This window comes from Dromiciops gliroides, chromosome 2 (assembly GCF_019393635.1).
Source record: "Dromiciops gliroides isolate mDroGli1 chromosome 2, mDroGli1.pri, whole genome shotgun sequence".
Lineage (NCBI taxonomy): Eukaryota > Metazoa > Chordata > Mammalia > Microbiotheria > Microbiotheriidae > Dromiciops > Dromiciops gliroides.
This window is the reverse complement of record NC_057862.1, coordinates 576,210,459-576,233,913: the sequence shown is the minus strand read 5'-3', so window position 1 is coordinate 576,233,913 and position 23,455 is coordinate 576,210,459. Positions and strand designations below refer to the sequence as shown.

The 23,455-nt window shown below is 38.1% G+C and overlaps 1 protein-coding gene across 1 annotated transcript in view; it reads right to left on the bottom strand.

Annotated features, from left to right (window-relative positions):
- FERMT1 (FERM domain containing kindlin 1) overlaps nucleotides 1–23,455 on the bottom strand; it is a 55,616-nt gene that overhangs the window by 23,236 nt on the left and 8,925 nt on the right. The window contains exons 3-9 of the mRNA XM_043986076.1: nucleotides 19,125–19,358; nucleotides 14,072–14,218; nucleotides 12,538–12,751; nucleotides 10,313–10,415; nucleotides 6,988–7,095; nucleotides 6,518–6,649; nucleotides 1,471–1,520 (exon numbers count right to left, since the gene is read on the bottom strand). Coding sequence (XP_043842011.1) covers nucleotides 1,471–1,520; nucleotides 6,518–6,649; nucleotides 6,988–7,095; nucleotides 10,313–10,415; nucleotides 12,538–12,751; nucleotides 14,072–14,218; nucleotides 19,125–19,358 — 988 coding nt within the window. The remainder of the gene's footprint in view (nucleotides 1–1,470; nucleotides 1,521–6,517; nucleotides 6,650–6,987; nucleotides 7,096–10,312; nucleotides 10,416–12,537; nucleotides 12,752–14,071; nucleotides 14,219–19,124; nucleotides 19,359–23,455) is intronic.

Below are 23,455 nucleotides of genomic sequence, written 5' to 3'. Positions count from 1 at the left end.
GAAACTTCCTAACAATTATGGTTCCACAGAAGTAGATTGTTAAATAAAGGGTAACCACCTTCACTGGAACTCTTCAAGAAAATGTTCAATGGGTATGTTATTGCTGAGATTCTTGTTTAGGTATGGGATAGACTTCTGGCTTCTGGGACTTTGAAATTTGGTGATACTGTGACTTGTTTTCTTTTGCCTTTTTTAGTCTAGAGCCATGATTTTATCAATATGGGAAAGTCAGGCTGAGAAATTTCCTTCTACTAAAGGAGATCAGCACCTGTTCTCTCTAACTGGTCCTCCTCTAGACACTAGTTTTCATAATTCTGTAACTACTTATAAAATAATAGGTAAATATTTTGGTTTATGATAATTTAGGCAAATAACATGGATAAGGAATGTAGCAAAGTAATCTCTATAGAACTGAATTTTCAATCATAACTTTGTTTTTTAGCATATTTGTGAAAAGGGGGGAAATTTAGGATTATGCCTATATAAATCCATGTTCAGAATCACAAAATAGTGTGCGTGACTGATTCAATATCAGAAATACATTGTAACAAAACATCCTTGAACACCTGTGTTACATTTCTATGTCATCATTCAGTGAACATTTTTTGAAAGTCTTTCCTTTGCCCTTTGACTTGGTTATAAACAAAGTTGCCAGAGTTGCGGTGGCTTTTTTTTTTTTTTGAAGTTAAGCACTCTAAGTCTGTTTGCTGAGAAAAATCAACAAATCATAATATGGCATAAGTAACTGATACAACTTCAAAGAAGTTTCATTTCTTTCATCTTAACACACCTTTAGTACATTATCAGAGACTTGACAATCATTTATTTTATAGGAAAAACTCCCTGACAACCTAGCAAGTCTTTAAGTAGGGTGACAGTGAAAGCTATCTGAATTCAGAGACAGGTAAAATCATACAACTCTCTGAAGTACAAGTCTCACCCCTTTCCACAGGAGCCATTGTTCCTCAAAATTAAGGCAAAACCTTTTAATTAATGAATTAAATTAATTTTTTTGCAGGGCAATGGGGGTTAAGTGACTTGCCCAGGGTCACACAGCTAGTAAGTGTCAAGTGCCTGAGGCCGGATTTGAACTCAGGTACTCCTGAATCCAGGGCTGGTGGCCAGGGCTGCGCTACCTAGCCACCCCCAAAACCTTTTATGTAACTAATTTTGATCCCTTAATTATTATAGTAGGACTACCACTTATTAAATATTATTCTGATTGTATCAAGTTGAAAAATACCTAAAAGAATGGCATGAAAATCCAAAGTACCCCTAATTGTGGTGTATAACCCCTAGTTCCCGTTTTGGGGCTTTGTTTGGTGCTCAGGGGAAGGGAGGGATGATGATTCATCTTTGTTAATATGAAGCTAGGTTTGGACATTGATATTTATCAAAGAATTCCTTATCCATAAACCTTGATTACCAGTGATTTATCAGTTCTTTTATGTTGCTATTTTAGTTACTCACCTAAATAATCTGAGATAATCTGCAAGCTTTGGTATGTCTGTAATGTCCTCCTATGGAGAAGAGCACAGCTTTTTACCCATAGTAATTGTATAAGAGGCAGGATTTTTCACATAAGTTAAAAAACATTCAATATAGTAAGCAAGGTTAAGGAAAAATAGTAAATTCTAGAAATATTTTTCAAAATGACTCAATTGCTCAGACATTACCTAGAAAAACACTCTGATTGATTCTTACTATAGTGATTATTTTTAGGATTTTATTTTTAAATAACCTCTAAATTATGTAGGAAATCAACATCAGTGGACCACATTAAGACCATGAAACAAACTTTTCAAAGTTCATTTCACAATCCAAGTACATCTTTTAAAACTAAAAGATCTATTGTTTAACTTCATAGAACACTATCCATAGACCAATTTACTAAAAAGAGCACTACTTTTTCATGTGTTATTTTTTTCCCCAATATAGGAAATTATGTGAGAAGCAAATGCTAGTTATGGGACCACAGATCCAAAACTCTAGGGTCAAACAGAAGTTTCTCTGACATTTAAAAGCTTTTCTTAGCTTGCCCCTTTTTACCTTTCCAGTCTTTTTAAACATTACTATCTTCTACACACTTATGGTCCAGCCAGCCTTGCTCTTCTTCATACAAGATACTCAACCTCCCATCTCTTTGACTTTTTATGGGCTATTGCCCATGCATAGAATATATTCCCTTTTCACCTCTACCTCTTGGAATTCCTAGTCTCTTTCAGGACTCAAATCAGACAAACACTTTCTACATCAAGGGTTTTTAACTTGAACTTGGTTTATTTTTATTCTCAAACATATTTTGATAACTGTACTTCAATATAGATGCAGTTAAGTAGCTCAGTGGATAGAGTGCCTGGAGTTAGGAAGACTCATCTTCATGAGTTCAAGTCTAGTCTCAGACAGGGAAAGTCACTTCATCCACTTTGCCTCATTTTCCTCATCTGTAAAATGAGCTGGAGAAGGAAATGGCCAACCGCTCCAGTATCTTTGCCAAGAAAACCCCAAAGGGGTCATGAAAGATTGAACATGAGTAAAATGACTAAACAACTTCAGTATCATCCTCTGTATTTTATGTATTTAAAACATTATTATGATTTCACTGGATTGCCAACAGAGTTTATAAAACAAAAAAGGTTAAGGACCCTTATTCTATAAAGCCTTTCTTAGTCCCCCTCAAGTAGCATATATTTATTTTGTATATACTTATATGGATGTGAAGCAGTATCCCAAGTTCCGTCCTACCTCTTACCTCTGTGATTCTGGGTCAATTCACTTAATGTCCCCGATGCTTAGTTTCTTCATGTGTAAAATGAGGGTGTTGTACTAGATGACCCATGGGGCTCCTTTTAGCTCCATATCTATGATCCTATGATAAATGATGTTTCATAGAACGTGATCTACTTGAGGGTAATGTTTCACTCACAGTTTTTGTACCCATGGCATTTTGTGCAAATACATTAAAAATGTATCAGTTAGGGGCAGCTAGATGGCTCAGTGGATAGAGCACCGGCCCTGGAGCCAGGAGGACCTGAGTTCAAATCAGGCCTCAGACACGTAACACTTACTAGCTGTGTGACCCTGGGCAAGTCACTTAACCCCAATTACCTCCCCCAAAAAATGTATCAATGAGAAGGGAAATCAGGTTATTTGATCCAACCTACTCATTTCATAAGACCCTGAGGACAGAGAATGTGGCTGGGATGAGGGGAGGAAGGTGCTGGTGACTTGCCCTTGTCCAAGGTCACATAGAGAAAAAATGTCAGAGGCAGGATTTAAACCCTGGTCCTCCGATGGCAGGGTCTGCGCCCCTTCTACCTTGTTGTTCAGTTGTGTCCAACTCTTCGTGACCCCATTTGGGGTTTTCTTGGCAAAGACACTGAAGTAGTTTGCCATTTCCTTCTCCAGCTCATTTTTACCTATGAGAAAACTGAGGCAGAGTTAAGTGACTTGCCCAGGGTCACACAGCCAGTAAGTGTCTGAGGCCACATTTGAACTCGTGAAGACAAATCTTCTTGATTCCAAGCCCAGGGCTCTATCCACTGTGCCACCTAGCTGTCCTCCTACTACCCTACCATGATTTAAGTCTAATATAGAGTGCCACATTGATGCACACAGCACTGTGGCTTCCATTTCAAATAAACTAAATTCCCAATTAACTATCAGTACTCCTCAGCATGGTACCTCTCCCTCCCTCCCTCCTTCCTTCCTTCCTTCCTTCCTTCCTTCCTTCCTTCCTGGTGAGGCAATTGGGGTTAACTGACTTGCCCAGGGTCACACAGCCAGTAAGTGTTAAGTGTCTGAGGCTGGATTTGAACTCAGGTCCTCCTGAATCCAGGGCTGGTGCTCTATCCACTGCACCTAGCTGCCCCGGTACCTCTACTTTCAATGTTAACGTTTTCATATTAATTTCTGAAGTCGATATAATAGAAGTTTTCTAAATTCATTTATTTGGCATATACTTTTTCTCAGGTATTTGTTTTTCTATGACACTAATTTAGAGAGAGTACAGTCACTAACTTGTACAAGAATGGGTCCAGAACTGGACTTAGAGGTGAGGAAAGACCTGGGTTAAATCATAGCTCTAATGCTTATTAGCTGTGTGGCAACAGGTAAGTCAGGGAGCCTTCCTGATTCCATTTCCTCTTTGTAAAATGGGTATAACAGTGCCTGCCAGACCTCCTTCATGGGATTCTTTTGAGGTTCAAGTGAGATCATATGTGTAAAAAGTGCTTTGCAAACTTTAAAACTGCTAGATAAATGCCAATTATTATTCTCCTCTATCTTATACACAGCAGGCACTTAATACATGCTTGTTGAACTGAACTTTCTGTTTGAAGTTTTTTGATTAGGAAAGCACACAGACACTAAATGTATAATTCTGGATCACCTCACAGTTATGAGCTTTTACTTTTTCCTTCTTACTATTTATAGGTCAGTGATTGTGTGCAAACAACCTACTTCCTCTGCCATCATGTGTCAATACCATTAAGGTCATAATTATTTCTAAGATAAAGAAGGCAAACAAAAGGTAGTAGAAAGTCAATGACTGAATCAAACTGGAGTGGTGATCCCATTGTCGGCTGAAGTGTTGCTACATTTCTCCATAGATGAACCATCCAGATATTTAAAAAGCACGGAATGGAATGAAATTTTACTAGAGGTCTTTTATTTGTCTATTTTATGTGTTTTAAACTTCCAACTCTTTCTGTTTCAAAATAGTTTTGAAACATTTTATAATATGCCAGTCCACTGTTTCAATTAATCATTGAAGTAGGTAGGGCAAATGTTCCCAAATTAGTCTTATATTGCAGAAAAGATCTCAGACACAGATTAAGTGACTAGCCACAGGTCACACACATAGTTACAGGACCCCGTCTCCTAAGTCCTTGTTAATTAATTGGTCCTTAGAGGCAGTTAGGCAGCACTGTGGTTAGACTACAGGACCTGGATTCAGGAGTTCAGATCCCACCTCATATACTTACTAGCCGTGTGACTCTCGACTTAATATGTCTGCCTTAGTTTTCTCATTTGTAAATGGGAATAATAATAGTAACCACCTCACAGGGTTGTTGTGAGGATCAAATGAGTTGCTATTTGTAAAGCATTTAGCCTGATGCCTGGCACACAATGGGACCTTAATAAATACATGCTTCCTTCCCCTTCCTTAACAAGAGATGTGTAACTTTGAGAATTCTGCAATAGTAAAACATAATCAGTTGCCAATTCTTGTCGATTCTTTCTTTCTTTCTTTTTTTTGCATGGCAATGAGGGCTAAGTGACTTGCCCAGGATCACACAGCTAGTGTCAAGTGTCTGAGGCCAAATTTGAACTCAGGTCCTCCTGAATCCAGGGCTCGTCCTTTATCCACTGTGCCACCTACCTGCCCCAAAGTTTTGTCAATTCTATCTGATATCTCTGACATCTACCACTTTCTCTCCAATCATAGAGCTGTGACCCTAATTCAGACATTATTAATAGCCTCTAATGTGGTCTTCCCATTTCAAGCCTCTCCTTTTTCCAATCTATGCTCTAACTCAGCTATCAAAATATTCTTCCAAATGGACAGATCTAATCACATCCCTCTCTCATTCCAAACTTCCAGTGCTTTCTTATTGCCTCTAGGATAAAACGGAAACTCCTCAGTCTGCCATATAAAGCCTTACAAATCTATCTCCAACCTACCTTTAAAATTAGTCATTCAAATCAACGTAGTATTTTAAGGTTGACAGAGTTATCCTGACAACAACCCTATGAATTAACTGATAGGAGGACTGTAAATTTCATTTCACAAAGACACTGAGACTGTGAGAAGTCAAGTCACTTCCCCTATTCACATAGCTAGTATAATCTGAGGCAAGATTTGCACTCAGGCCTCCAGATTCTAGATCCAGTATTTTTGGAACTACTCTAGGCTGCCTCTTTATTACTTCCCTTCTGTAACTCTATGATCCACCTATACTAGACTACTAAGTGTGCCTGAGATATGACAATCCACTTCTCATACGTGGGCCTTTGCAAAAGTGATTACCTTATCCCTGTAATCTACTCTGTTATCTTTGCCTGTTATGATACTTCAAGGCTCTATTCCAATGCCACTTCCTTCACGATCCCTTCTCTGAGCTCCCTGTTAGTCTCAGTCCCTCTTTCACTTAAGTAACATTTATCTGTGCACACACTGTGCTCTTCCCTAACACCTAGCTCCTCCAGTAGAAGAACCCTTTGAGGTTTCATCTTTTTTTGTCTTTATATTCCCAGTGCCTGACATTGTTATAGCTTAGTGTTTGTTGTTGCTATCATCTCTCTAAATGTCTAAATGTATATATCTGATATCTGAGAAGCTGCATTCAGGTCTTAGTAAAGCATTTACACCCAAAATTGAGAATCTTTATCTTCTAAGAAACTAGGTTAAATGTTCTTAAAAAAAAAAAAACAAAAAGGAAAAATCAATTTGTTTTTATAGGCATAAAAACACAGTCATTGTTTTGAGATCATTTCACAAAAAGGAAACTCATACCAAAATGTTTTCTGTTTTTCCACCTTCTAATGTGACTTCCAGGTTAGACAGGGCGGCTTCTACTTCGTCTACTTCAGACTCATTTGTGAAGTCCAGAGTTTCTGCTGACAATGACAACTTGCTTATGTGATACTTTTTTAAAAAAAGAGGAAATTTTGTAAATGCCATAAACACAAACATTATTTTAGCATACAACATTTTTATTGCTAATCCCTACCTCATTTAAATATCCAAAGCACCAGCAGTGAATATTCTTGGAAATGTGCTGGGAGTTTAAATAATCCTTTTATATAGGTCATTCTGAGATTTTGGGAAGTTATTACATAAAAGCTATTAAATCAAAATTGACCTGCCCCCTCTAATCCACTTTCCTATTGCTATGGGAAGAATTCCTTTAGATTCTAGCATGCAAAGAAGAATGCCTCCATATACGCACTTCCTGAAAAGGGTACTCAGAACCTGATACGTGCCTGTAAAGCAGCAAAGATCAGCATCTCCTCCTCAGTACAGTCAATTTCTTCTAATAGAATGGACCACCGGGCTTGTTCATAAAGTTGGTTTATTCTAACAGCATCATACTGTGGTTAAAAGAGGAAAGAGTATGGAGAGGGAAAAAATTATATCTTTTTTTTTTTTTTTTTGGCATGGGGCAATGAGGGTTAAGTGACTTGCCCAGGGTCACACAGCTAGTATCAAGTGTCTGAGGCTGGAATTGAACTCAGGTCCTCCTGAATCTAGGGCCAGTGCTTTATCCACTGCGCCACCTAGCTGCCCCAAAAAATTATATCTCTTAACCTGGAAATCTTGGATTAAACCCATTCATTCAATTCATTGGTTCAAACATTTATTAAGAGTATCTAAATTGTCAGCTAACATGCAACACACTAATATGTGAACTACTGTCAACCATCTCTGCTAATTTGGAAGAGAACTAATACAAAGACACAGAAACTAAGATACTTGTCACTTCAATTTATTTTAGCTCTTAACTTGGATCTCATTCTCATGAAAAAGTTTTTGAGAGCCAGCAATAAGAAGTCGAATGTATTAATCTATTTCATCTTTTTTCCCTTGTTCTCTTAACTTTCTGGTGAATAATAATAATAAGAATAAATAATGAAAATGGTGAAAAGTAGGCAGGGGGAGGAAGAAGGAACAGAAAATAAGGGGCTTAGACAATTCACAAATGGAATTATCATTAGCTTTTTTTTTCTGTTTTGTCCTTAATGGGAGAATTAAGAACAAAAGGTGGAAGTTACAGGAAAGTAGATTTTAGTTCAACATAAAGAAAAACTTTGTAACAATCAGTGCTTTCCAAAAATGGAATGGATTCCCTCTGGGTGTAGGGAGTTTTCCTTCTCTGGAGTCTTCAGTCAAGAGGCAAGATGACTATTTGTTTGGGATACTCTTGGTGGGATCCATGATTCAGACTGGGGATGTACTAAGTAACCTCTGAAGTCCTTTCCAACTCTAAAGTTCTATGTGATTCTATCATTTTCTGTGTTTTACCTGTCATTTACACATGATCATAGTTTCTTGGAGACAAGGTTATGAACATCAGATAAACATTTTAGTTATGCCAAAGTCAGCAAATCAAACTGCCAGATAAGTAGGTAATGTGAAAAATTGTTCAGACATGTCTGTTACTGGTGGTGTGAAGAGATAAAGGTAAAATTAGATATGAAGCTTTCATTTCAGTAAGTCAAAGGATGGCTAGAAAACTAAGAAAGGAGACTTTCGATTATTGTTTTGAGAACATCAGGGAGTATCACACAATTCTTAAAAACAAGATCAAAATGAAATTATATTAATCACGATCTCAGAGTTGGACAGGCTCTCTAATGCCATCTAATGTACAATCTGTACATGAACAAGAATCCCCTACTTCAAGAACTTCCCTAAGAAGCAAACATTTATCCTTTACTTGAAGACTTGCAGCAAGAAAGGACCCACTTGCTCCATTCTAAAATATCCATTTTGCTTTGGGACAGCTCCAGTTGTTAGGAAGTTTTCCCTTATATCAAGCCTAAGGTCACTTCTTTGTGGCTTCCATCTACTGCCCCTCCACATTCTGGGACCATGCAGAACAATTCCTCTATTACTTGGTAGCCTTCCAAATATTGGAGGATAGCTATCACCTCTTATTTCTTATTCCAGAAGGCTTTTCTTCTCTAGCAGAAACATTTCAAGTTCCTCCTGCCAATCCTTGACCTTGGGCCACTTTATCCTCCTGGTTGCCTTTCTCTGGATTCTTAGCTTATCCCTGTGCTTCCTAAAATATGACACCAGAAACTGAAAACCATTCTCTGGGATGGTCTGACTAAGGCAGTCCTCAGTAGGACTCTTATTTGCCTAATCCTCGATATTATTTCTCTCAAGGAAGCCCAATATATCAGCTCTTTGGGGTGTCCCATCATACAATTGGCTCATATTCTACTTGCAGTACACTAAAACCTTCAAATATATATTTGCAGGGCAATGAGGGTTAAGTGACTTGCCCAGGGTCACACAGCTAGTAAGTGTCAAGTGTCTGAGGCTGGATTTGAACTCAAGTCCTCCTGAATCCAGGGCCAGTGCCCTATCCATTGTGCCACCTAGCTGCCCCTCAAACACTTTTTAAACTGCCATCTAGATAGCTTCCCTCGTTTTATACTTGTGAAATTTTTTTCAAGTCAAATTGTACTATGAAATTTTTTATGAAATTCCATCTGATTAGAATAAATCATTGTTCTAGCCTATCAACATCTTTGGGTTTTTTTGTATCCTATGTCATCCAGTTTGTTATGCTTTCCAGCTTTTAAGGATAGTAGTACCATAGGCTCAGAGCTGGAAGGGAGCTTAGATGCTATGTAGACTAACTCTCTCATTTTATAGATGTGGAACCTGAAGCCCAGAGAAGTAAGGAGATTTGTCCAGGGTCACACAGGATAAGTGGTAGAACTGGGATTCAAATCCAGGTCCTCCAATTCCACATATGGTGTTCTTTCCTCTACTCCAATTCCCCAAGGTTCCTGTAAGTTCTAAATTTATGATCCTTTTTTTGTTCAGTCCAGTCATTTATAAAGCATCAAAGACATTTGATTATACTGTCATTTATCTAGCTGATATCACTCCATTTTTTTCTGCAAGAATAGCAGGCAATGGGGGGCAGCTAGGTGGCGCAGTGGATAAAGCACCGGCCCTAGATTAAGGAGGACCGGGGTTAAAATCTGCCCTCAGACACTTGACATTTAAAAGCGGCATGACCCTGGGCAAGTCACTTAACCCTCATTGCCCCCTCCCCCCAAAAAAGAATAGCAGGCAACTGAAGTCACTTTAACTTAAAGAACAAATGTCATTGTTATATTTACAATACACAAATCCAGAGTTAAATATGCAACGTACTCTGCCAATTACCTCACTGTTTATTCATAATAATAACAGATGATTCTGATCCTGACATTGAACTTTCCACTACACCACACTGTTTTTCCAAAACTGGTACATTATTCCTGACAGTCATCTTTTCTCTTAGAAAAATATTAGGTACAATGATAAGAAATTTAATCATCACCATTTCTCAACAATTGTTCAACACCTGAAATATATATGACACCTGTTAAATTCTAGTCAAGGGCTGGTTATGATGGTCAAACAAAATATAATGTGGAAATGTAAAACACTAAATACATTTTATCATTCTAAAGATACCATCACTGAATAGATAACAGACTATCAGTTTATTTTGACTGCAGTTTTTTTTAATGCTTGGAATTTAAACTGACATTTGAATGTGACAAAAAAATAAGATCTTACTTTGGGATTCAAGTCAAAAAATGTGTAGTATTTAAAGCGTAACAATAGTTTTTCATCTTCCTGAATGCCTTGTTCCATAAGGGAGCGGGATGAGTCTAGCCAACTGAAAAAAAAAATTTTAAATTGAGTTACAAAGGAAATTAATTTCATGGGATCATAAAAAAAAGCTAGAAAAGATCTTAGGAAGACATTTACCCCACATTCCTACCCCTCTTTGTACGGATGAGGATACTAATGACCAGAGGTATAAGCAATTTGCCCAAGGAAACAAAGGTAGTAGAAAGAAAAGGCTAGATTTGAACTCAAGTTCTTGGACTTCAAATCCAGTCTTCTTTCCACTGTACCATGGCTCCTTCTTACACTTAGACCCTTTCTTGAAATAAAGTCACTGGGCAAGAATGATTGCGATAAACAGGTAACTGATGAGGAAGACTACTTATTGGTAATAATTTACAGCTGTATGTATAATCCTTTAAGTTTTAAAACAAGTTTCTATATAAACCAGTTCACTGATCTTCACAAAAGTCCTGTAAGGTAGGCTGGACAGAAATCTTCATCTCCATTTGATGACTGAGGAAATAGCAGTTTTGAGAGCCTAAATGATCAGTGAATGACTTTTCCAAGATCCTAGGTTAGTCAAATGGGGTCTAGAATTTCGGTCTTCACTGCCCCTATCCTGCTCAACTCACACATTGTTTACTATTGGTTAAAGCAAAAAATAAAACCTAAAGTTTAAGAGAAAGGATTGTAGGTTTCCAGAAATAGTGGAATGCTTATTATATAATCAATAGGGGCAGATAGGTGGTATGGTAGATAAAGCACTGGAAGAGATAAGTTCAAAACCTGCCTTGGACACTTACTAGCTATGTTACCCTGCGAAAGTCACTTAACCTTTATTTGCTTCAGTTTCCTCATTTGTAAAATGGGGATAATGATAGCACCTGCCTCTCAGGGTTGTTGTGGGGATAAAACAAAATAATATTTGTAAAGCACTCTGTAAACCTAAAAGTGCTATATGTGTTGTTATTATTACTAAATAGTTTACTTAGATTCTCAAATGTATTTGTGATCCCATTTATGTAAATGTCCCTTCCAATGATGAAACATGGCTGCTCATTCTGTACAACCCTTGTCCATGTCCTTCCATAAGTTCACCACAGTGAGACCTCTCAATTCCTCACTTTTACTTGACATTTTGAGGATATCAGTGGAGCATCTGGGCTGTCTAGGTATTATTCCTTGTTCTGCCCATATTAGGAGCCAACCCCTCCCCCCTTGCTTTTTTGTTCAACTATTTTCCTGATGGCATCCAGTTCTTCCAGGTTCCTTATCTGTTATCTATTACAGGCTGCTCATATCATTCAATCCATGAAAAAAAAATAGTGTAAGAAAGTATCCATAAAGAATTAGCTTTGGCGATAGCCCTTCAGGAACAATAGGAGCTTAGAAGTCCTGCTGGGCTCTCCTTCCACTTTGTGAGAAAATAATGGGGTTTGGGAGACTCAGACATCCCCCCCCCCGCCCCCCCCCCCCCAGGAACTCTGGCTGGTTTTGCAGAGCCAGCCCAGAGTCAGGAGAATTTCAAAGGAAATGTAGATCAACCTTCCTAACTAGCTAAAGGAAGTTAACTAATTTAAGACCACCTTCAAGTCATGTCAATCAGTGGACTTGAATGCTACCAGCCAATTAGCTTGGAACAGTGTAAGGACCACCTCTCTTCTGGACCTGCAGGTAGCTTCCACTCTCACAGGCCCAGGAACTTCCTCTTTTTGGCCTGAAACTGGTAGGTGAAGGCATCTCTTTTTCTCTTCTCTCTCCTTTAGATCCTAGCTAGGCGTTCCTATCTTTCAGAGCCATGAATGCTCTCTTTACTAATATTTAATATACTTAAATAAATGCTTAATGCCCCCAAACTGGAGCTAATTTATAAGTATCAACTATATTAGGAACCCCAGCTAATTTTCCCTACACTAGGGACAGTAATAGGCGACCACATTTAATTTTACATGTCACAACTTCAACCACAGAGATACAGTAGAAAGCAAAATACAAATTGGGTACGTTAAGTTCATTAATTTTTAAATTTACTTAAATTTCTAAATACCATTTTTAATTTCAAAAACAGCAATGTTTTTTAAAAAAATCACACAGCACCCCAACGTAAGCACTTAGCTTACCATTCAAATAGCAGTTTACAATGATGCAACGAGGAGAGGTACCCTTACCCTGCATTAAGTTTGGCTTTATCAACTAGTGATCGTGGCTGGAACATTTCAGCAAGTGTTTCTGGTGAACGGCTGGGTTGACTGAAAGCAAGCATGTTACAGCTTTGTTCTGTCAGAGGACTATCACTGAACCAAGTAATAGTGGAAGAAACAGGCGTTCCATTGACAGGATCATATATAGGAGTCATTGTTTTACTGTATAAGCCAGGACTTGCTGTAAAGCAAAAAGGAACACAAATTGTAATATAGGACTTAGAGGTAACAACGATCTGAAGATGTATCTCATTAAAAACAACATCAAATCACTAATGCTACAGTTTGGAGGGAAGCTACACCTTTGGTGTTATTTTTGTAAGAAACTTCTAAAGAGAATATTCTTTCTATTGCTGTGAATCTTCAATTCTTTTGCCATCTACAGTCTGAGAGAGAGCCTGGGAGGCATTGAGAAGGTCAAGGTCACACAGCCAATATGCTTCAGAGACTGGACTAGAAGCCAGATCTTGAGACCAACTCTATTATGTCACCCTATTTCACCAAAACACAGTTCATATTTTAAGCCATAAAAAATTCACACAATCTATTTTAGGAATCATGGTTCCCAAGCATCTATAGATAAAAAGCATTTATAGCTACTTCTTAGATAACTTTTTTGGGGGGGCAGGACAATGAGGGTTAAGTGACTTGCCCAGGGTCACACAGCTTTATCCACTGTGCCACCTAGCTGCCCCTTAGCTAACTCTTTTTTTTTTTTTGCAGGGCAGTGAGAGTTAAGTGACTTGCCCAGGGTCACACAGCTAGTGTCAAGTGTCTGAGGCTGGATTTGAACTCAGGTCCTCCTGAATCCAAGGCCAGTGCTTTATCCACTGCGCCACCTAGCTGCCCCCTTAGATAACTCTTGAAAAGGTTTCTAACCCAGAAGCTGAAAAGTTCCCAAATTAACACACCCAGATTTCACAGTAGGGCGAATACTTCCTACCTACTAATTTAAAAAGGAGAATTTACAATGTTGGTAGAGACTTTCAAGTCTCTCTTCCAGTTATATAACATAATCATTCCAGATTAATTATTTAAATACCCCCTTCCTGAAGATTAGTACTCAACTTGTGTTAATAACTCACTTGGCTTTGGTTTTCATGGGGGAACTACACATCTCCTCCCCTCCCTTTTCTTTAGGAGTAAATACTGCCCAAGGAGCCAGTCCCTATATTGTAAGGGAAATAGGGGTGTGTTCATTTTATAATTATTAAATGGTAAACAAGACCTCTTTGAAATTTTTGATTGGTGCCTCTCCAGTTTATAGTTATACCACTGGATTTATTTATAGATTGTTAGCAAAATAAAAGTGCTTTAATAAGTTGTCAAGAATGCTTTTAAAAACTTAGAGAAAATTACAATTAGTGTATTTCAAAGATACTGGAATATTTTCTAATTGCAGCAATTTTTTTGCATGTAGGAAAAAACAAGAACTATTTTTTTTCCCATTGATTTTAATAAATGCTGTAAACACAAACACAGATCTACTTTGTAGTCTTACCTGGAGAACCTGGAATAGTTAGAGAGTTGTCTAAATTTAGAATGTCTTCAATTATAGGCTCTCTGTTATTCTTTTCTTTTTTCTTTTTCTTTTTAAAATAATCATCTGATGGTTTTAACAAAGAAAGCTCTTCTGATCTCCTAATATCTTAAGAACAAAGAAAAAAAATCAGTATCATCTTTAAGACTTTAAGGCAATAATAAATGTGAAATTTTGTTCCTTCTACGTCTAGCACCACCCAACCTGACTAACCTTATTTCATAAGTAGTTCCCTCCAAATAACCAATGTTCCAACCAAACTAGACTCTATCATCTAACACACTGTGAATTTTCTTGTCACTATGGTTTCATTTACACTCTTTTCTACCTCTCTACTGCCCCGGTAACTTTTAAAATTACTATCTAGCCCAATTTAAATGTTTGCCCTTCCATGAAACCTCTGACAGTGAATAGTAATCTTTTTTCCCTCAACTTTACATATTGGCATTAATACTTCTCTAATGTATTTATGTATAATTTCATACTATTTATTTGTATTCGTGTCACCTTTTACTAGACTGGAATATGTATGAGGCAGAGACATATCTTGTTTAATAATGTTTAATACAGCCAATGCATACTCTATTCTGCACACAACAAAAAAAAATTTTTTTTTGGTGGGGCAATGAGGGTTAAGTGACTTGCCCAAGGTCATGTAGCTAGTTAACTGTCAAGTGTCTGAGGTCGAATTTGAACTCAGGTCCACCTGAATCCAGGGCTGGTACTTTATCCACTGCGCCACCTAGTGGCCCCTACAACAAAACTTTTAATAAAAACTTACTGACTCAAAATCATCACTTCTCAGAATGTTCTTAAGAAGCAAATGGATTTTTTTTGTTTATTTTGGTAGGGGAAAGTGGAATAAGGATGAATAAAGAGATTTACATGAGGCTACCTTATGATATGAATCTGAGTGAAGATTAGGCAATTATCTACTCAACTAACTGAGCTGCATAATTCAAAGCACAAATAATTGGGTTGAATATTAAATTTCCATTGTTAGTTTTTTAAAGGAATGGCCAAAAAAATAATGACCTAGAAATAGAAGTGAAACCTTTTGATTTGCTCTAACAATCTAGAATGCATTGACTCCTCAATTAAGTAAGGGCAGCATTCTATCCCACATTTTACATTCTTCCCTTCCCACCTTCCCCCCACAATAAAGATTCATAAAGCTTAGTGGGTCCTTGAGAGGTCACTCAGTATTTCTTTTTCTTTTTTCTTTTTGGGCAGGGCAATGAGAGTTAAGTGACTTGCCCAGGGTCGCACAGCTATACTAAGTGTCAAGTGTCTGAGGCCAGATTTGAACTCAGGTCCTCCTGAATCCAGGGCCAGTGTTTTATCCACTGTGCCACCTAGCTGCCCCCTGTCCTTTTATTTTTAATTGGGGTGTGCTTAAAACATCTAATATAAATGAAAATCCACATGCTGCCTTTTAAGGCTAATTCCTCAGTAGGTATTGGGAATAGTTGAGTTTCATCCTTTGTAATGAACAAGGAATTCAGAATTGTATGTACCTCTCTGCTATGTTTTCTTGTTCACTATAAGTTTAAAAAATAGAGATAGTATGTATATTTTCATTTCCCCCTCTCAATGATAGGAAAAATCAATCTCTTGGTACCCTGAACCAAACTTATCCTAATTCAACTGCATGTCTGTATTGATTTGGCATCAATCATATTTTGATGGAAAGACAGTTAAAGTCAATACGAAATCCAATCCTTAAGAACCACCACAGATAATTTTAGGAAAGACTTTCAAATGGTCTCCTCATTTACTGACCCTGCTCTTTTCTGTAAGGTTTTCACTTCTTTAGAGGAGATGGAATGTGCAGTTTATTCATTAGTCTTTTCAAATATAGAGTCTGAGTCATTTGTATGATACTGAAAACTAAAGTATATTTTGCACATCTTTTCTTTGTTCCTAGGTGTTGCAAAGAATTTTAGCACTTCAGTTTTTATTATTGAAATGAACGGTATAAACTAAGCTAGACTTTTTTTTTCCTTTGGGGCTCACATTTGTAATTCTCCTACATTCTTTGTTAAATGCAAAATATGGAGATGTCTGTAGGAGAGGATTCCTCATCTTCTGTGGAGCTCCTTTATAATGAAAGAGCATTTGTGTAAAATTTACACCTTTTGGAAAGACTGTGGTTTAGCCTTTTTAAAATTGTATCCTTTGCACTTAGAAAAGTACCTGGCACATAATATATATGCTTAATAAATGATTGTTGACTCCAGCATCAGTCAACAAGACTGATATATGAACTTATACAAAATTCATCCACCTCAAAGCCTTTTGGTATGATTTAATAAAAATTCCACATATGACTTCTGTGGATAAAGCTATTTAATGGAACCAAGTGTTGATGAAGCAATTGTATTACAACATATCAAACACAATAAAACTCTTATCTACCATATCAACAGTGATGAGTGATTAAACAGAATATAATTGCATTAAATGTGATAGTGATGTTAATATGGCCTAGGGAAAAGTTTTTTACCTGGTGGATGTCTCATACCTTTGTCTTTTTAGATTTGGAAATCTGCCATTAAACAGATATAAAGCTTCATGGAAATTAAGCCTAATTTATATTCACTCTGGCTGTGTTTATTCTGAACACAAACCATCCCCTGGCTGCTATATTTTAATGTAATTGACAGTTTCTAGTAAAAGTGCATTTAACACTAAATTAACAATTCAACTAAAAAACCATTTATTATTACAACCTACCAAAGACTGGCAAAACAAACACCAAAAACAAACAAACAAAAAAATCAAACAAACCAGTTCCATTCCTCAAAAAGTATACTATTAAGTAGAGGAGGCACTTAACACATATACAAATTAGTATGACACAAGGAAGAATATGATAGAAGCTTAGGTGAGTCAGCCAGTTATGAGAAAACTAAGAAAGAAAAGAACATTTTAATTGAAATGTATAAGAGATATGGTGTCATTTATGTTGGGCGTTGAAGGAAAAAACTTAAACAAAGATGTGTAGGGGAGAGTGCTATATGCAAGGAAAAGTAAGAAGAATAATGTTATCGTATCAAAGAATAGGTGGAGGGGAATAAATCATAAGAAGACTGGAAAGATAGGAAGGGGCCAGATTGTGAAGGGCTTTAAGTAACAAACAGAAAACTTTTATTTGATCCAAGAAGGAACAGGGAACTATTAGAATTTATTGAATGGGGGTGAGATGGGAGGGACATTGTTAGGAAATTGATTTTGACAACTGAGAAGAGGATGGATTGAGGAGGAGAAAGACTCTAGGCTGGGAGACCAATGAGAAGACTATTGCAGTAGTTCTGGCATAAGGGAATAAGGACCTGTATTACACCAGGGTAACAGCTATGTAAGAAAGGGGACGCATATGAAAGATGTTTGGAGGGTAAAAACATGAAGACATGGCGATAGATTGGACATGTTGGGTGAATGTGAATAGGGTTTTGCCTTAACAGTAACAGGAAAGTACAGTTTGTGGGGAAATACAGGTTCCATTTTAAATATGTTGAGATTGGGATGCCAACGGGACATCCAGTCTCATATTTGCAAAAGGCAGTTAGCGATATGATGCTGGAGTTCAGAAGGGAAATTAAGGCTGGATTTAGAGAGTTGGGAATCATTTGTATTGGGATAATAATTGAATCTGTGGGAACTGATAAGATCTCCAAGAGAGATGGTATAGAGCAGGTGTTGACAAACTAACGACTAAGGGCCAAATAAGGCTCATTACCTGTTTTAATAGAGTTTGTGAGTGAAGAAGAGTTTTTATACTTTAAAATACAATAAAACTTTATTTAAATGTGTAAAAACCATTCTTAGCTGTGGATTTGATCCCAGAGGTCATAGTTTGCTAATCCCTGATATAGAGGTATAAGAGAAAAGAATTAGAACAGAGCCTTGGGGAACATCCACAGTTATTGGGCATGAACCTGGATGAAGATGTAGCACAACAGATTAAGAAGGCATGGTCAGTCAGGCAGAAGGAGAATCAGGAGAGAATAATGTCACAAAAACCTAGAGAGGAGCAAATATCCAGGGGAAAAGTGTTACAGACGGTATCAAAGTCTACAAAGTAATGAAGAAGGATCAGGACTGAGAAAAAGTCATTAGATTTGGCAATTAAGATACCTTTGGAAAGTGGAGTTTCATTTGAATGATGAGGTCAAAGGAGGTTAGAACAGAGTGAGAGGAGAGGAACTGAAGGACCTAATTGTAGATGGCTCTCTCAAGGAGTTTTGTCACAAAGGAGAGGAGAATTATAGGATGACATCTAGTGGGGATGGTTGGATAAAGTGACAGTTTAAGGATGGGGGTGAAATATGCCTTTTGAAGGCGCTAGAGAAGCAAAGTGAAGATGACCAAGGGAGAAGGAATGTAGAAGGCTTAGGACAGAAGCTTAGAAAAAACTCACGTTTAAGGGATGGGAAGATAAGGAATTAGCAAAGAAAGCAGGAAAGGAACATAGTGGTTGGAGGTGAACCATAAGAATCCTGTGCTATAAAGTCAAAGGAGTAGAAAGCATCCAGGAGGAAATGGCCCAAAGCGTCAAATGCTAGAGAGGTCAAAGGCAAGGAGAAGAGGAAATAAAAGCCATTAACTCTGGCGATAAGGATGTTATTAATGTTCTTGGTGAGAGTTGTTTCAGTAGAGAGGGGAGGACAGGAATTGGCAAGTGGTAGAAGAGTGGGAAGCTAGCGAGGGAGTAGATGCAATGAGACTGGAATACTCTTTCTGGGTGTTTGGCAATGGAATGGAAGAGGATAATAGGATGATAGATTGAGACAACAGAAAAAACACAAGTCTTTTTAAGGGAGCAGAGGAGAGGAACTAGTAGAGGAGAAGCTGAAAATCAGGGAAGAGACTTGAAAAGGTAGATACCAATACCCTACTGATGGCAGCATTTTTCTCTGGCTGTTTGTAAAAGTATAGAGCAGATCACCTATTCTTGTCCTCTTTCGGTAAGAGATTTTCAAACGGTTAGATTCATTCCAAATATACTTACTAAGGGTTTTGCAGATATCACTAACAGCTTTAAAGACAACAGATGAGAAGCTGACTCTTAGTCTCACAGTTTTCATGTTTGGCAAACGGAGGCGTAACATTTTATGCTGAGGTGTGAAAAGCAGCCTAGCATCTGCCTGGACACCACATTTGTCCAGAGTCCAGTGTGTTTTTAGAAGCCAGCAATGTTTTTGTTCCCACCAAAGAGCAAAATCTGACCAATCTTGAGCTATATCTGCAAGAACAAAAACATGATGAAACAAAATGGCAGGTAATTAAAGAACATTGGAGTAGGAGAATTTAAAAATCAATTTTATTATATGAGAAAGTCAACAAGAGAGTGACAAACTTCAAGTTATATGTATGTATATATATTTATCACAAAAATGACAATAAAACTGATGCTTTCATTTGCTTTTCCAGTAGAAATGATGAATTTGTTCTAAACCATTCCTATATACTTGCTCACTAGGTCCTAGTCCTAGTATACATGACATAGCATTGTCATCATAGATTTCACCGTGAAAAGGATCTTAGAGGTCATCAAGTCCAACCCCCTCATTTTACAGTTGAGGACATTGAAGCTCCAAAACAATGACTTGCCCAGGGTCACTGCTATCATACATACAGGCAATAAACAAAGCTGAGATGTGCATTTTGTGAAATGGTTACCCAGAGTAAAGATTGCAAGGCAAGCTTAGTTGGCAAAGTAATGAAGATCACTAGCCCACAAAGGTTTCAAAGACCTGTGACTTTGGCCTCATTAGCATTGTTTTCCAATCAACTTATCTAATGAGTTACTGATTAGTAAACTTAAAACAAAAATCACATATGCAGACATTTTGACAGAAGTAAGTATTTCTGTAAGAAATTGCAAAATGGTATTTCAGTCAAAGATACAGAGATAATTAAGGAATTTATGAGCCACAGATACTGAGGCACTATCTAGTTTAATGCATTAACTATTCTGTTGCAAAGCAAACTTGAAGAGGTATGTGAACAAAACTAGGTAAATTCACCTTGAAAACTCTTCCAAGTGGAAAACCACATTGCCTCTTACTTCAATGATTCAAGGACCAGTGCTACCAGTTACTGTGGGTATTTCCTTCACAGAATTGTTCTATGTTTTAAGAACCTCGATAACTTGTCGTAAATGAAGCATGCATTACTTTGTGAACAACCTAGTTATAAGGCTCATGTGCACTGTAGGATGATCCTTGGATGACAGACACAAGTCACTAGGCCCAAACTCAGTTTTTTTCAGTTTGACAGAACTTTCCAGACTCTGCGTCTCCCCATCAGCTTCTTTAAGGACTCTACTTCCATAACACTAAAAGTAGTCACAGTAGGAATTCTCTTTATTCTTTAGATATTATAGTATTCCTCCCCTCTCCCACTCTAGCTTATCATGAATGGAGCATAATGCATTTGATATCTTCCATTTTTCAGCCCAAAAGAATGGAAACAAATGGGGACAAACATGGTTCTAGGGCCTCATTATTTGTAACCATTATGGATATAGTATTTTCTGAATGAGGCTTGAACTAGGGTGGTTGGCTATGTTAGTGAAGAAGAGACCTATATGAGAGATGTTGTAAAGGTAGTAGTAACTAGATTTGGCAATGGATTAGATATATGAGATGAGTTAGAGTAAAAATTCAAGGATGACACTGAAGGTGGGAACCAATATTAATCCTCCTTAACACTCCCTTCTTATCATGTGACCATCAAGACTTAGATTGCTTTAAAGGCATAAGCATACAGCAGGTTCCAGGGTAGATAAAGGATCATCCCTCTTCAAGGGGGATCAGATCTGTCCCCAAAGGCCTGGTTCTTACTAAATTTAGAGCGGTCTGCCGAGAGGCCTGAACTGCCAGGGATAAAGGAGCAGCCTGTTTCAAACATTTATCACAGCACTGAGTTCAATAGCAGTTTTCCCTAGTGCTGCTCAAGCTTGATTTTTGTTTGATCCTGTTTTGATTCCTGCTTCCCTGAACAAGACTGTAACCAAAGTGCCATCTGTAAACATAACCTGTTTTGATTCTGGCTTGCCCCAGGAAGTCTCTGGGATAGGGTTTTAGCTAGTGATTTTGGGGCCCAGGGCAAAATACACTTAGCATCAAGTAACAAAAGTCCCTCCAACTTTTTTTTTGTTTTGGTGAAGCAATTGGGGTTAAGTGACTTGCCCAGGGTCACACAGCTAGTAATTGTCAAGGGTCTGAGGCCAGATTTGAACTAAGGTCCTCCTGAATCCAGGGCTGGTGCTCTATCCACTGCGCCACCCAGCTGCCCCTCCCTCCAACTTTTAAAGAAGAATTCCATTGAGGGGAGGGCCAGAATCCTTGTGAGTATAGACACAAGGACATTTTAAAGGTCACTATTTGAAGCCTATGACAGAAGGAGGAACTGATTATTCTTATTAATTATCTTTGCTAACTAGGTGCTAAGCTTATTTGTCTTTATGCTCCAGAAAGAGCCATGGTGCTATTGTTGGTGTTCAGTCCATTAGTCTATCCTGTGCTTTCTGACCCTGAAAACTATAATGCCCATAGTTTTCTTGGCAAAAATTCTTTAGCAGTTTGCCATTTCCTTTTCCAGTTGCCATTTCCTTCTTCAGAGCTTTTTGCTGTTGTTCAGTCGTTTTTCAATTGGGTCCTACTCTTTGAAACCCCCTTTGAGGTTTTCTTTCTTTCTTTCTTTCTTTCTTTCTTTCTTTTTTTTTTTTAGTGAGGCAACTGGGGTTAAGTGACTTGCCCAGGGTCACACAGCTAGTAAGTATTAAGTGTCTGAGGCCGGATTTGAACTCAGGTCCTCCTGACTCCAGGGCTGGTGCTCTATCCACTGCGCCATCTAGCTGCCCCACCCCTTTGAGGTTTTATTGACAAAGATACTTGAATGGTTTGCCATTTCTTTCTCTAGCTCATTTTACAGATGAAGTAACTGAGGCAAACAGGGTTAAGTGACTTGCCCAGGGTCACACAGCTGGTAAGTTTCTGAGGACAGATTTGAACTCATGAAGATGAGTCTTCCTGAGTCCAGGCCCAGCACCCTATCTATTGTGTCATCCAATTGCCCCCATTAGCTATTAGCATCTTCTATATTTTAGTGACTTCTGGTAAAGCCCAGGCTCTCCTCTACTGTTTAGGATTCTGCTCCTGGGTGAAGCTGAACAACAATCTAACCAGTCACCCCTGCTTCTGGCTACTGGCCTTGATTTAGGATTATACTGAACTAAGGAGCCAGGTCACTCTTGCCCCATCCAAGACAGAATAAGTAGCTGGGAGGTAGTTAGGGATATAATAATTACATCTGAATTCTTCCTTTGACATGTCTCTCACTTTCAGTCCTTTCTTTTCCATCCTCACTGCCAGCACATTACTCTAAACTTCCATCACTTCATAATTAGATTATTGCAGCAACAACCTCATAGCTGATAACCCTTCTTCCAACCTTATCCTGCTCTTCAATTGCTAGAACCTTTATGTTTTTATCAGATTTTCATAAAACACTTTTACCATGTTACTCCCCCCTCCTTAAGAATCTCTTGTGCTCAGAGGAGAAAATGAAAGGTCTTCAAGGCCATCTATAATTTGTCTTCTCCCTATATATTAAAGTTTCTCTCCCTCTGCTCTGTAACATGAATCCTGTGACTTTAATGAAGTGAGGCATCTAGTGAACTTCAAGAGGAACAGTCCCCGAAGGAATCATCATGACTCCTGACTCTTGGCAGGTTTGCTCCTACTGAGTTCCCTCACCTAGAACAACCTCCCAGATGCTCTGTGCCTATCCAAACCCTACCTTTCCTTCAAGGACATCCTTCTAGTTTTGCCTTCTCCATGACTCCTTCCTGGATCACTAACATATTTATTTCTCCCCTCTTCAAAATCTCATAGCACATATCATCTCCACCCTTCAAGCTGTCTTTAAATCACATGCTTCCTTGTATTGTTATTTATCTGTTTAACAGATGTCATATTCCCAACTGAATTGTTAACTTTTAGAGAGCAGTCACCATGTGTTACATTTTTTCGTATTCCCCCATGCTTGAATTACAAAGAAAATACAAATAGGGGCCATCCATTGTAAGCTCTCTTTGCTCAAATCTACATCTTAAATCCCTTCAAGATCCCCCATTCTCTCCTCATTTGCTTTAGCCTCAGAAGAAGAGGTGGTTCTTCTCTTGGTTAATGCAAACTCCTCCACTTCTGCCCTTGATGCCATCCCCCTTCCAGACTTTTCTTTTTGATGATTCCCCCTCCCTGCCTTTTTTTCTAGGACAGCTAGGGAGTGCACTGGATAGAATGCTGGGCCTAGAGTCAGGAAGATCCACTC